This window comes from Thunnus thynnus, chromosome 22, assembly GCF_963924715.1.
Source record: "Thunnus thynnus chromosome 22, fThuThy2.1, whole genome shotgun sequence".
Lineage (NCBI taxonomy): Eukaryota > Metazoa > Chordata > Actinopteri > Scombriformes > Scombridae > Thunnus > Thunnus thynnus.
The window spans coordinates 6,577,417-6,591,719 of record NC_089538.1 but is presented as its reverse complement, the minus strand read 5'-3'; the positions used below and the strand labels follow the sequence as shown (position 1 = coordinate 6,591,719).

The 14,303-nt window shown below is 39.0% G+C and overlaps 1 protein-coding gene across 1 annotated transcript in view; it reads left to right on the top strand.

Annotated features, from left to right (window-relative positions):
* Nucleotides 1-726: 726 nt before the first annotated feature.
* Nucleotides 727-14,303, top strand: part of chrnb1l (cholinergic receptor, nicotinic, beta 1 (muscle) like) — a 16,290-nt gene continuing 2,713 nt past the window's right edge. Inside the window, exons 1-9 of the mRNA XM_067580205.1 lie at nucleotides 727-1,106; nucleotides 5,666-5,799; nucleotides 6,400-6,444; nucleotides 6,923-7,032; nucleotides 7,561-7,669; nucleotides 7,750-7,897; nucleotides 8,689-8,874; nucleotides 9,427-9,650; nucleotides 9,765-9,943. Coding sequence (XP_067436306.1) covers nucleotides 1,007-1,106; nucleotides 5,666-5,799; nucleotides 6,400-6,444; nucleotides 6,923-7,032; nucleotides 7,561-7,669; nucleotides 7,750-7,897; nucleotides 8,689-8,874; nucleotides 9,427-9,650; nucleotides 9,765-9,943 — 1,235 coding nt within the window. The 5' untranslated portion in view covers nucleotides 727-1,006. The remainder of the gene's footprint in view (nucleotides 1,107-5,665; nucleotides 5,800-6,399; nucleotides 6,445-6,922; nucleotides 7,033-7,560; nucleotides 7,670-7,749; nucleotides 7,898-8,688; nucleotides 8,875-9,426; nucleotides 9,651-9,764; nucleotides 9,944-14,303) is intronic.

Sequence of the window (14,303 nt, the reverse complement as noted above, 5' to 3'; positions counted from 1 at the left end):
GAATCTTACACAATTCTTCACACGGTGGCTTACATACATTTTTGGAATTTGTCCAGGATATTTTCAAGAGAACTGTTTTTATACAGGAACAGTTACATAAGTTACTGAAACAATGAAATCCACAAACCATTTAAGTATCAGTACTGTTAAATTAGATTGATTTTGTTTTAATCTTTTTAATAAGAGAAATAAGAGATCAGAGATATAATGCACAGCTTGAATTCCAGCATTTTTCCAACAGCCTTTATACCAGACTCAAGGCAGCATAACGGGAATGACTGCCACTGCACCAAAACAGGGAGGGTGGATACAAATGTGTGAAGGGATGGAAGAGGTTGAGGAATTGTGATTTAACAGCAAAGAATAATAGGGGCAGATGTTCATTAAAGGATAAAGAAGGCATTAAAAGTGAAATGAGCAATAAATGCCATTAACCGCTTCAGCTCCAATCCACCACCAATACTTCATCCACAGAGAAAGTCAACCCCCCAATCAACTCTACGCTCCACTCCGCCCACTTGCTCTCTTTCCCAAAAATATCCCCATTGTCATAACCCGTAGCCCATTGCCATTCCTTTACCCCATCCCACCCCCTCCACTTCCTCTTCCTCCCACCCACCATCCCCTCAGTCCCCACCTCAGATTGGTGAGCACCAACAGGTGCCTTCCCCACAGGCTTCCCAGTACAAACACATTCCGCCCTCTCGTCACTCCCAGCACGCGCACCCAATCACGCCGTGGTTTCACCCATGGAGCCATGGCCACAAAAAGAAGAAGAGAAAGGAGAGAGAGCTGTTAGCTGAACAGTGTGTGCTGCTGAAGGTGCCAACTAGCTGTAATCCAATCGGAGGTGTGCATCTATTTGCTTGAGATAGAAAGGTGTGTGTGAGCTTTTGGAGACGCTCATCCTTATAGGTCCCAGGTGAGGGTGCAGAGGGGTCAAAGTGCGTGGTCATCGTGGAGAGGGGGGCCTCTGGTTGGCACAAGAGAAGTGTAAGAAGATGTCATGACTGTCACGATTGGACAAATTAAGATGAGGATGAACATTAATGTGAGAATGAACACATTTATCATCGTATGCAGCTGCCTCTGCTTCGCTTTCACTGGTAAGAACATTTAAGAACTGTTGGTGTGTGTTTGTGGAGACGACTGAATGATCTCATGATCGCACTGGTAATAGTTTTATATCAGCCGATATTTTCCGCAGTATTTAAACACATTTTTAGCACAATTTTAGTTGTTTAAATATTAATTTTTCAAGATGAATGAGATAAAACAGAATTTGAAAAGAACTTGAATCTGAATTTCTGTGTAAGGCTTACAGCATTTGCTTGTCAAAGTTTTGTTGATACTAAAAGAACAGAAATATTTTTTTCCTGTGTCATTTAAATTAAGATATAAGGTATATGTTGAAATGTACAATGAAGGAGATAAAGGGGGGGAAAGAAAAACAAAACTGTTTGACTGCCGTTGACTTTGACCTTCGACCTCATATCAGGCTTGGAAACAAACAGTTGCCCTGTGCTTGTTGGCGACCGGCAGTGCAGTGTTCCCATTCCTCCGTCTGTACAAACACTACTACCTGTTTCTTGTGGTACTGCCTGGAAGTGAATCTTTTCCACCTCCATTTTCACACATACACTTAAGAACTGAGGCATTTTTGTGCTAAAATCAGATATGATGAGATAACAGCCAAGTATCTCACATACCACTGCACTCTGTCAGTTCGGCTAAATTGGTATTGATTCCACTTCCTCTGTTTTTGGATAAAATCATGATTAGAATCGATTTCCGATGAAGTCCTCACCTGGAATCAGTTGAAGGGCTTTGACTTTGACCCCGCAGTGGGATTGGAAAGCAATGCACTGGCTGGTGACCTCGTCTGCGGTTGTGGTGTATTGTTCCTGTCCCTCTGTAAGTCCTACTGCCAGTGTGATTTTACAACTATATTGTCCTAAAGAGGTGGGCCAACAGAAAGAGGAGAGCAAGAGCAGGAGTGGGAGAAATAAAGGTCAATCCAAATGGAAACATATGATCTTACTATGTCCTATGATGTTGTTTCACTTAAAAAGCAAAAAAAAAAAAAACCTGACTGTCCTGCTCTAGAACATATAATGAATCATATTAACACATCATTGTTTGATAATCAGAGCCTATTTTTGTCCCTGATGGAGCTGGTATCCCAGTCATCCCTTTGATCTCATTCCCTTGCTGCATATCAATTACATTAGCTCAGTCACCTTTGCTACCCATCGTACACCACATCCTTTCTGTCCTTCTTTGTCTTTTCCACATGTTAGTTTGTTACATATTTGGAATGAAAGTCAGTCTATCGTCAGCCAGTACTGAGACACATTTTTGGAAATCCATGTCATCACGCTGAGTGCTTAATTCTCCTGAATATTAAATTCCACATATTTCATTTCACACCTTTCTTAAAAAGTGAATAAAACACTATTTCTGTTGTCGTTCTTCCATAGGGAGGAAGCAAAATATACGTACAAAATCTCATTCAGCAACAGTATTTATTTCCAGATCAAAAAGTAATAGTATCTATGACACTAATAGAATGCGAATCAGACAGACCAGTCCATCCATACTGGGTATACATGACTACATGCAGTATATTTTTAGCATGGGTCATCCCAGAAGGAATTGAACCCCTAACCACTGCAGGTCTGACTCACTGATCCACGGAGAACAAACCTGCTGTGGTCTGGGTGTCAGTGACTTAAAGCTGCAGATTGACATGTTCCCTGATTGTGTTGTATTTTATCTCATTTTTCCAGCTTTGGTCTTTTCTATTAACTCTTAATTTGCTCTTGGTTTCTTCCATTCTCTTTTTTTATCAATCAAAAATAAAAGGTAAAAGAATGGGAAAATATTGCCCACCAAAAAAAGAAAAGAAAAGAAAAGAAAAGAAAAGAAAAGAAAAGAAAAGAAAAACAATTAAAGAGAAAAAAAAAAGGTCAAAACATCAAATATTAGCTCCAGACAGACAGATAGTTATAAGACATATACAGATTACTCTGCTTTAAATAACAGTTTGTGTCTGATGTTTTTTTCCCCCACAAAAATAGTATCTAGTTAAAAATATTGCACATCTATTGTTCAAGTCTAACTGCTGAAAACATATGTCTCCTACTTAAAAGTCCATTCTCAATGTATGTGCGCTGGAGACTTCAAGTATCCACATCACACTTGTATGTTAGCTCCAAACTAGTTGTGATGTCACAAATCCTGCTTGTAGGTAGACAACTTAGGTGTGTGAGATTTAAGGTGAGCATAGAGAAAGTTTCCTCCTTCAGCTGATGAATGTGAAAACAAACTCTGCACATACATCATTCTGCACGGTGAAGCTCAAACATTACACACACACACATTAACATATTTTTGACTGGGGGGGTTAACATATTTTAGACTGCTGTAACACTATGTAGTCCTTTATAAACCTGTCAAAAAAATTTAAGCTAAATGTGTGTTTAAGTGTTTTAAGTGTGATAAAATTTCCTTGTGGTTTTTGTCTGGAAAAGTAAGTAAGTAAGTAAAAAAATATGAATTTCATGTGTGCCTTTTCTATAAGATTGTGTAAAATTTAGTCTCAAGCCAGTAATCGTTTTTAATTGATTAATTAATTAATTAATTAATTTATTTATTTATTTATCGGGACAGTGTACAGTTTTTAACATAAATGATGCACTGTACCAGATTTGGCTTCAAGCTAATTTTCATCTGCAGTCCCTAAAAACATATAACAGCACAATAGCAAACAGTAAAAAGCAAAAAGGACAGGACACATTATACAAAATACAAGCACATCACATACACCCACAATGTCAATCAGAAATTAACAATGCAAGCATGTCAAACCAAAAGCAAGATTATTTGAGAAGACCATGAGATCAAATCCAGACTCAGTGGCCACAGAGTTGAGCAGCCTTCAGCAGATTCTTCAACCTGGCTCTGAATGCACTGATTGAACTGCAGCTCTTCATATCATCAGGGAGGACATTCTACTGAGTTGTGGCTTTCAAAGAGAAAGCTGACTGTCCAAATGCAGTGTGACGAAATGGCATGGTACAATTATGTATAGAGGATATTCTGGAGGATCTAATAGAACTTACTCAGTGAGTGTACACAAAATCACATAGTGGAGGAGGTGCCAAACCATTTAAAATTTTATAAACTAGGCACAAATTAGAGAATAATCTAACATTCTCAAAGCTCAGTAAATTGTATTTCTCCAGTACCCTACAGTGATGGAAATGCATTGGCTTTTTGTCCAGAGTTTTTAGTTTGTTTGTATAAGGACTCAAGAGGTTTTATGGCTGTTTCTCCAGCCTGCCCCCAACATGTGATGCAATACAACATATGGGAAAGAATCATAGCATGCATAAATATCTTGGCTGCGTCCAAAGGGAGACAGTTTCTAATATGTCTAAAATTTATACTTTATGGTTTTAACCATTTTTAAACATGTTTCTTAAAGTTCAAATTTGGATCCAGTGTCACACCAAGATATTTAAAGTCAGTAACTATGTAAGTCTTTTCACCTTTGATGAGAATATCAGCGTTAGGAGGTTGTACCATGGTTTTTTGAGAAAAACATACCTTTTGTCTTGTTTACATTTAGACTCAGACATGATTGATCAAGCCAATTTGTGATCCTTTCCAATGCAATTGTTAGCTTAGCAGCAGCTAACTTAGCTGTTTTTGCGTGTGTGTACACAATGGTGTCATCTGCATACATTTGTAGTTCTACATCATGACACCGTTGAGGGAGATCATTAATATATAGGCTAAATAATAGGGGACCTAATACTTTAGGGGACCTTGTGGAACACCCATTGTGCACTTCATGTTACTGGACAGTGCGTCACCAACTTTGACACATTGTATCCTATTAGATAAATATGAAGACATCCATGCCAGTCCTCTGGATGAGAAGTTAAATTTAGAGAGTTTCAATATTAAAACATCATGATTGACTGTGTCGAATGCTTTACGCAGATCTAAAAATACAGCACCAACTACTCCTCCTTTGTCCAGTTTTGACATAATTTTCTCTATTTAGAGCAAGGTAGCAGTTTCGGTGGAATGATTTGTTCTAAAGCCAAATTGCATACAATGTAGACCAAAGCTACTTGTATTAAGAAATGTTATCAGTTGTTTAATGACAACTTTCTCAGCAACCTTTGAGAGTACTGGCAGTATACTTATTGGTCTGTAGTTACTGGCTTCAAGGCGGACTCCAGATTTAAAAATAGCCGTGACAATGGCACATTCCCAGTTATCAGGAAAGGAGCTGTGTTTAAAAGACAAGTTAATTAAATGAGCAATAGGGGGAGTTAAAATATATTTGTGTGATTTAACAAACATGGTGTCAAATTTGAAAGCATCTCTACTTTTGGAGCTTTTTAAGAAGCTGATGATTTTGTTTACTTGTAACTCATTAGTCTCTACCAGTTCGAGTTTGCATGATCCCCCCTTCTCCCTTGTTTCTATCATGTTTTGTCTTGTTCTTATTTTGCTGTTCTTCCTTTTTCATCCATGTCACCGTTCTCTGCTATTCTTTTTTTTCAGATGGTGCTGGCTTTTGTTATATTATTTTATCATTCCATGTTCCCCCTCATCATTTTCTGTCTCTTTGCATCTGTAATTTTAGGAGCCTCAGAAACAGAGCGGAGGCTCCATAAGAAGATATTTCAGAACTACAACTTGAAAGTCAGACCGGCACGCTACTGGGAAGAGAAGGTGATGGTCCGGGTAGGGATGACCCTCTCCCAGCTAGTCAGCTTGGTAAACACAAACACACACACACACACACACACACATTTGTGTAGCTATCTTAGTGAGGACATTTATTGACATAATGCATTCCCTAGCCCCTAACCCTAAACTTAACCATCACAACTAAATGCCTAACCCTGACCCTAACCCTAAACTGAACCTAAACCCAATTCTAACCGTGACCTTAAAACCGAGTCTGAACCCTCAAACAGCCCTTTCAAGGTATGTCAGAAAGTGAGGACCAGCGAAAATATCACTCACTTTCCTAAAATGTCCTCACTTCCAAGGTCTAAAACTCAAATTGATTCTCATAATGATAGCCATTCAAGTACACACACACACACACACACACACACACACACACACACACACACCAGCAACATGCACATAGACACTCATACATACAAACATATCCTTATGCATCATTTACACTATATATTAAGTTATTTTATGAAGTTATCCAATCACACAAAGGGTGCGTCATGGTTATCTATACCCAATTAGTTTCCACTGAGAGTAACAGCGCTGTAATGCACAACAAGATATTGTGGCATCATTAATTATGTCTCCTTTCTCTCTCTCTCTCTCTGTCTCTCTATCCCACAACAGAACGAGAAGAACGGCGAGATGACAACCAACGTGTTCATGAACCTGGTATAAGGATGAAAACATTCATCTTCATCACTGAGGCTCGCTCTGCTGCTCTGCTCAGACTCCTCTGCTCTCTCCCCGCTGCTCTGTCACTCTGATCTCAAATGGGCTTGTCACTTCTTATAAACACAAATTATTTCTTGCTTTATCTCTCTTATTCTCTTACTCACTCTTTCACTTGTGCACCTCGCCCTCGTTAATTAGAGTTCAAGACGGCTAGAGTGGTTATGACAGTGGTGTGCGAGTGCGTGCGTATGTGTGTGTGTGTGTGATAGTCTGTCCACATTGGTTGTATTAAAATTAATTATCAAAGACAGGAAAAAAACAAGCACGTAAATGAAAGAGACATCAGGGCACCGTGGTAATGATTTCACCTCTTTTCTGCTCCTGCTATGCTTGTTATTTACATTCTCTCGTTTTTCTGCCCTCCCTTCCTTGCTGCTTTTTTCCTCCTCTCATTCCTTCCTTCCATCCTTTCCAGGAATGGACAGACTACAGGTTGTCATGGAACCCAGAGGAATATGACAACATTAACGTTTTGAGGATTCCTCCCAACAAGGTGTGGCGTCCTGACATCTACCTCATAAATAAGTGAGTGTGTCTGCATTGACAGTCTTCCACTTCATCCATAATAATTTACAGACAATCTGCTCTGAAGACAAAAGTGGAAAGAAACATGTTCCACTTTAAAATATGTTCAGAAATATGCTAAAACAATGCAAAATATGTGAATGTTTTAAACATATTAGCATGACCTATGACCTAATTTTAAAGGTCACATTTTTAAATTTTCCTGTGACAAAACAAATAATCTGATGATAATCTGACTTGGTTGAGAGGGGAAACAAACAACAAACAAACAATTGTTGCCACTTAGCCCAGTTAGTCCCTGTTCCATCTGTTATTGACACAATATTAACACTTACTAACATGTCTGTGTGTATTAATGTATAAATATTTGGGCCCAAATACATGCTATCGACAGTTCACAGAAGGCAAATGTAAGGCAAAGGTACAAAATATACTTTGAATGAATGTCACATACTAAAGGCCACAATAAATCAAAGATGTAGAAGTAAATGTGAAATGTCACATTTGCTTTCTTTTTTCTCCCTGCAGTAATGACGGTCAGTTTGACGTGGCTCTGTATGTCAACGTCTTGGTTTACAGTGATGGGAAAGTCAACTGGCTCCCCCCAGCCATCTACCGCAGCTCCTGCTCTATAGAGGTACAGGCTTTGAGGATCATATGCCAAACACTTTTAGTTTATTCTTCTTCTTTCATTGACTTTCACCCAACAATCCATAGGTTGCGTATTTCCCGTTTGACTGGCAGAACTGCAGCATGGTTTTCCGCTCATATACCTATGATGCCTCTGAGGTGGACCTGCAGTACTTTCTGGACGATGAAGGCAAAGAGATCCAGGAGATTGTTATAGATGAGAACGCTTTCACTGGTATGTTTCTTCACTAGCCTCTTCTGCTTCCCATAGTTTTGTTCAGTGTTCAATCTACACATAACCTGTGTCCTAGCCAATGTGTACAATGTGTGAAGTTTGTTTTATGAAATAATAATATAACAAAATCCCACTTTGCTGCTATTACAAGTTGATTCAGTCTAGTACACAGTTATTCCCCACAAGTTGGGGAATATATTGAGTCAGTACTCAAGATAATACAATCACCAATCAGTTAATTTAGTTCCACAAAGTAATTATTATGTCTTTTTACTGCTTTATAACAGTCTACTCTCAAAATACACACAATTCTTCATAATGCACAAAATGCACACATTTTTTGTAAGGTTGTTCATGACACTCACCAGTGCCTTACAGCAAAAAACTCTTTCATAGCAAAGAAAGAATTGCAAATAATAACAGTCAAATAAACCATATTGGTGGCTATAAAAGGTTAGTATCCTGCATTTTTACAGGAGTTTTATATTTACAAACTCTACTAACGATAATCAGTGCCTTGCTCAATGATATTTTAACAGTAACAAAATAATCAATCAAAGGTTCACTTTTTCACAAGCTTTTCTGAGCTTTCAACTGGACCTTTAATCTTTGATTATTTTGCTGCAAATACTGTTTACAATGGTTACAAATGAATTTTAATGCTCAAGTTACTGCACTATTAAATGAGCAGAGAGCGATTCTTGTTTATGTCCAATGAAAAGCCATCTCCCAACACTTAATTTAGGTCCCCCTTCCCAATACTATTTGCTTCCCCACCTTGGTCTTCACAGAGAACGGGGAGTGGGCCATCTGTCACAAGCCCTCAAGGAAGAACGTTAAGGAAGACCTGTATGAGGACATCACCTTTTACCTCATCATAGAGAGGAAGCCTCTTTTCTACATCATCAACATCATCGTGCCCTGCATCCTCACCAGCGTGTTGGCTATATTTGTCTTCTACCTGCCTCCTGGAGCAGGTCAGCACATCAGACATGTTTTGACGTTGTGACTACACATCTACTCAGTGATGCATTGTCTAATGTCATGACAAGAGGCATGTGTCAGACTACATCATGAGGCAGGACAACCTTAAAAGGCACGGAAGGATTTTGATTTATTATGGATCAGAGGAAAGTGACCTTGGCTAGGAATCTACTTTGTCAGTATTTGGTCCTGTATGGCCAGAATGATGAGAGAGTAGGAATTACAGATTCAAGGGAAAGCAAAAGGATGGACGGTAAACAAACCAAACATGTTGAACTCAGAAAATGATTTTTTTTTCATCTTTTTGGATATCTGTGAGACAGGCATCAATCAGACAAAATATCTTTAACTAAAACTTACCAGTAAACTCAATACTTGCAAGTAATGCCTTGGTCCAGCATTTTTAAAGATTAAGCCAATCTAGCAATTGCATGTCTCTCCAAAACAAATGCGTGCATTTGTCAATGCAAACCAGAAGCCAGTAGAGTAACATTTGTTGCTTCACTATCTTAATTAATTCATCAAATTGTCCCTGTCCTCTCCAGGAGAGAAGATGACTCTCTCCATTTCTGTCCTCATCGCTTTGACTGTCTTCATGCTCCTGCTGGCTGACAAGGTCCCTGAGACTTCCCTTGCCATACCCATTATTGTCAACTACGTCATGTTCACCATGATCCTGGTCACCTTCTCTGTCATCCTGAGCGTGGTTGTCCTCAACCTGCACCACCGAACAGCCAGCACGCACATCATGCCACACTGGGTTCGGAAGGTGAGGCTGGGATTGTTTAAGCCTAGTCTGTTAAAGCATCCCGATAGATATATAAAGAATTAGAAGCACATATATTTCATTACTCACCCTGATTTCTGAACCTTAAATTCCCAGTTCTTCATTCACTTCCTGCCCAAGTTCATTGGCATGATGAGGCCCAACCCAGAGGAGCCTCTGCTGAAGGAAGAGTCTAAAGACGACATCCCTATCCGAGGCTTCAGTGGACGGCAGCCTGGAGGAGAGTACTTCTTTCGCAAGATCAACCCTGATCTTGTCATACCCTGGAGGGGCAGGTAAGGCTGCATTTATAAGGTGACTCCTGGAGACATGAATACACAGTTTGACTGTTCATACTGCCTCATCAGAATAGAGTGTCCATAACGGCTACAGCAGATGAATCACTCCTTACATGATTACAAGTATAAAATTTATGTCAGGAAAGACATTCTTCCCATTTCAGACCAGTCAGTAAAGATGCGTTTTCGTTCTTTTTTTCCCCACTTGTATTGCGGTACGAAAAAGAAAGAAAAAACATCCATCTTCTAAAGTTTCAGCTTTCATTCGTGCCAATTGCTGACAGTATGAATATCCAGCAACAAACTTTATACACTCTCTATAAAAAATAAAGATTTAGATTTCCCAAAACAACAGAAAACTCAAATAAATCTCATAAATATTGGTTTAAACTTTGATTAAAAAAAACTTGATTGGGTTTGACTCAAAAGATAAACCAAGCTCTTGGTTTGAATTGTTGAGAGTGATAAACTTCCAAAATGTTATAGTGCCTATATTCTTACCTGTCAAGACCTGTCAAGTTAAAAACTATGGATATGAAATAACGACCATGAGGGTCATTCATACTGATTCAACCTCTCTCTCGGCTAAGATGTGCTGATCCTGATGTTTAAACCTGGAGAAAGCTATTTCTATTAATGTTAATAAAAGCCAGCACAGGCATGAATCTTCTTTGTAGAGTCTGCCAAAGTGTGAATGTTGGATCAGATGCCAGACCAGCTATTATAGTAAAGTACACAGTGTGCTAGACTTGGCAGAATTACAGCCATCACCACAGCAGTTCAGAGAATCTGTCAAGACAGTAACAGTAGCTATGTGCACTTCTTTCAGCCTCATATACAGTATTTAAAGCTAGTTTAATATTACAACATGAAAGCTACTCTGACAAACAAAGGATGGATCTTCAAATAGTTCAGTGTACTGGGAGTAAACCAAGCGTGGCTTTATGGATTGTGATTTCGGTCCATTAGTCCGTCCACCTCTTTGGTTCAGAATGAAATATTACAGCAACTATTGAATAGATTGCCATGAAATTGGGTACACACATTCATGGTCCCCAGAGGATGATGACTTTAGTGGTTCCCTAACTTTTCATTTTGCACCACCATGAGGTTGACATTTGTGGTTTTAAGCAAAATGTCTCAAAAGTTATTGAACGGATTGTCATAGAATTTGGTACATACATTCACATTCCCCTCAGGATGAGTTGTAATAATTTTAGTGATCCTTTAACATTTCCTCAAGTGCCATAAGTAGGTCAAAATTCCCCTTCCAAAAGATCCCCTTTCAATCTAGTTGTGGCAGCTGGCACTATTCCTTTGCTATTTAGCCACGATGGTCATAATGCTCAGAATTACACAGTTACTGTCCTAGACCTACCAAAATTTAGGCGTTTAGTTCAACAAATGTTGAGGCTTTAATTAATTGACTGAGCAAAGGATAGGTTATTGCCAATGAAATATCAATCAGTGATAGAGATCAAAATACACATTACCTCAAATTTTGCTTCAATTTTGTGCTGTGTGCCCAACTGTGCTGGCTTTACTCTGGTTAATCTGCCAGTAGGCATCAGCCTTGCCACCCAGCCCTGCTATCTTAAACAGCTCCACAGTCCCCTGAACCAGGCCTGGTGCTGTGCACCTCTCATCCCGTTCCAAAGGCATCAGATTCAGCCTCAGCTAAGCCCCGCACCCCAGTCCACAGTCGCCAGCTACTAAGCCTCTGTTTAGTTTGGGCATTAGGGGGTAATCCCACAGAAAGGAGGTGGACGGACAGTGAAGATTGGATAGGGCTGGATGAGTGGAGGGGAAGACCAGTGCTGAGTGATCGGAGCAGAAGAGGATTTTGTTGTTTTTGATGTGGAAGAGATGGTGGTTGTGCTGTTAAGGCAGACAGAAACACAGGCACCAGTGTCCAGTCTGTGTACTGTAGAGGTTTATTCCAGGCGTTGTCCTTTACAACACATTTATGAGAATTTTCTGGATGTTTGATGATGTGAGCTGCTAGTATGCGTCTTCATTTGTCTGTATTTATTCGGTATCACTGGTTGAGTGAGAGTCTGCGTCCTGCTCTACATCACCCATAGATGTGTATTTATGTGAGCATACTGATATAAGTCAATATAGATACATTCACATGTACAGTAAGTATAGCTACAGTGTCAGTAGTGTATGTGTGATTGCTTAAGAGTGTGAGTGTCATAATGAGAAGGGCTTCATGTATCTGTGGTGATGAATGCAAGCTGTGGAATGTGGATGGCATGCAGCATGTAGGGCACCACATAGCTCTGCCCTGAGCTGTGGCCATGTACACACACACACACTCACACACATACACACACACTCATTTTTATTGTCCAGCAGTCCATCTGTTGTCACTCTGACTCTTTGCGACACTGATAACTTATCCCACTCCTTCACTGACGCCTTCCTCTCACTGGTGCCAGAGGTTCTACACGTTATCAACACCATACACACCATATACACACTGTACAACTCCACACTGCATACATAGACTGTATGTAGACACGCAGTGAAGGTGCCAGTCTGCACGAGCCAGACGTCCTCAGAGGGTTACACATTTGTATCAATGTTGTGTTCTCCCTCCCTCCCTCCCTCTCTCTCTCCCTCTCTCTCTCTATCTCTCTGTGTCTCTCTCCAGTGAAGTTCTTTAGTATTCTTAATATTGTCCCTCATTAGCAAATGAATGCATAAGTGAGCACAGCCCATAAATAAACAAATTGATGAACAAATGAATAAGCAAAACAAGCAACCAAAAAAATGTATGAGTAGAGTAATTAAAAGAGAAGACGAAATACAACTACAAGTACAAACAAACAAATAAATCAACTAAGAAATCAATTCTATGACATGAAGGGCAATGCAGGAATATATTTATACTAAAAAAATCTAAAATACCTTTTTCACAAGTTTATATAAGTAAACTAATCAGAGTCAAAATAAGTACGAAGATAAAATTCTCAAAAGATCTTTGTGACTCAGCTGTAGAAAACAAGACTTATTTGTTGGAAACATATATTATGATAATAAATAAAGATATTGAACAGGACTTTAAAGAAGGCAATATGTTGTAACGTATGCTTTCATATACAGTAAATATACTGTATGTACACGAGGATACACACAATATTGGACAGAAGTGTATATATACAAATACTTACAATTTATACAGTGGAGTTATACATAGAATAAAATAAATATATTAAAAATAAATGAATCTGCATGTATGTTATTTAATACCAGAGTGTTCTTGCACAGTCAGTACAGTATGATTTATCCTCTATATGCTTTTACTGTTTCTCATATATGTGCTAATCCAACACACAAACACATATTTGTAGACAGTATATGTGTCTGCACTGCTTCATATGTGGTTGTGAAACAGGACAGGTGTGATAACCTTTCCAATTAACCCTCACCCGCTCATCACACCGCCACTCACGAATAACTTTCCCTCCTCGACAGTTGTGCTGTATTTTCACAGAGCAGAGAGAGAGAGAGAGAGAGAGAGAGAGAGAGAGAGAGAGAGAAACCTATGTGCAGTGAAGAGATCAAACCTTTCATTATACTGTTACACGTTCAGTAATGTGACATTTAGCTGAAGGGTAGACATGTGCTGTCAACATGTATATACATGCCACAAGGGGCCACATACATCCCTTGTTACTGTAGCGATGTTGATGGATTGATCAGGCTGTGATGGTAAATGACTGTCATAAGTTCATAACACTCAAATATAGCAACAAAAAAGACATTTATATACTGTATGTTTAGCATCACATGGACATTTGTTCTGATGAAAATATGTGCACTATATAAAATATTGTATATTATTAATATGATCCCCTGTACAGGACAGAAGGATGAACATTTAATTTCACTGTGAGACATCTATATGGTGAAATACTCCTCAGTCAAGTGAAAAACATACAGTAATGTTCAGATATGATTGTTGTAAGGGGAAAACCACAAAGCCGACTTTGAGGAACCAACAGACTACCCTATTTATACAAAGTGTGTTAGAAAGATTTAACTTTCCATTCTTATAGAAATGAATCAAGTTTTAGAAAACAGCACATATTTTTTAAAAAGTGAAAATTTAAAAAGTTTAAAAGTCTGGAAATCAAGTTTTCACCTGACACTGAGGATATGCATAATACACCCATGTTTCACAAGAGGTGAAGGGTGAATGGGGTGACAGAAAACACAGGGCAGCAGGAGGAAGTGGAATCGTTACCAAATAGTTAACACCCTATTTAAGTGTTTGCTTGAACTTGTGTAACGTGTGGTCAGACTGTGACCTGACCTGTAACGGTCAAATATTAAGAAATGTGCACTT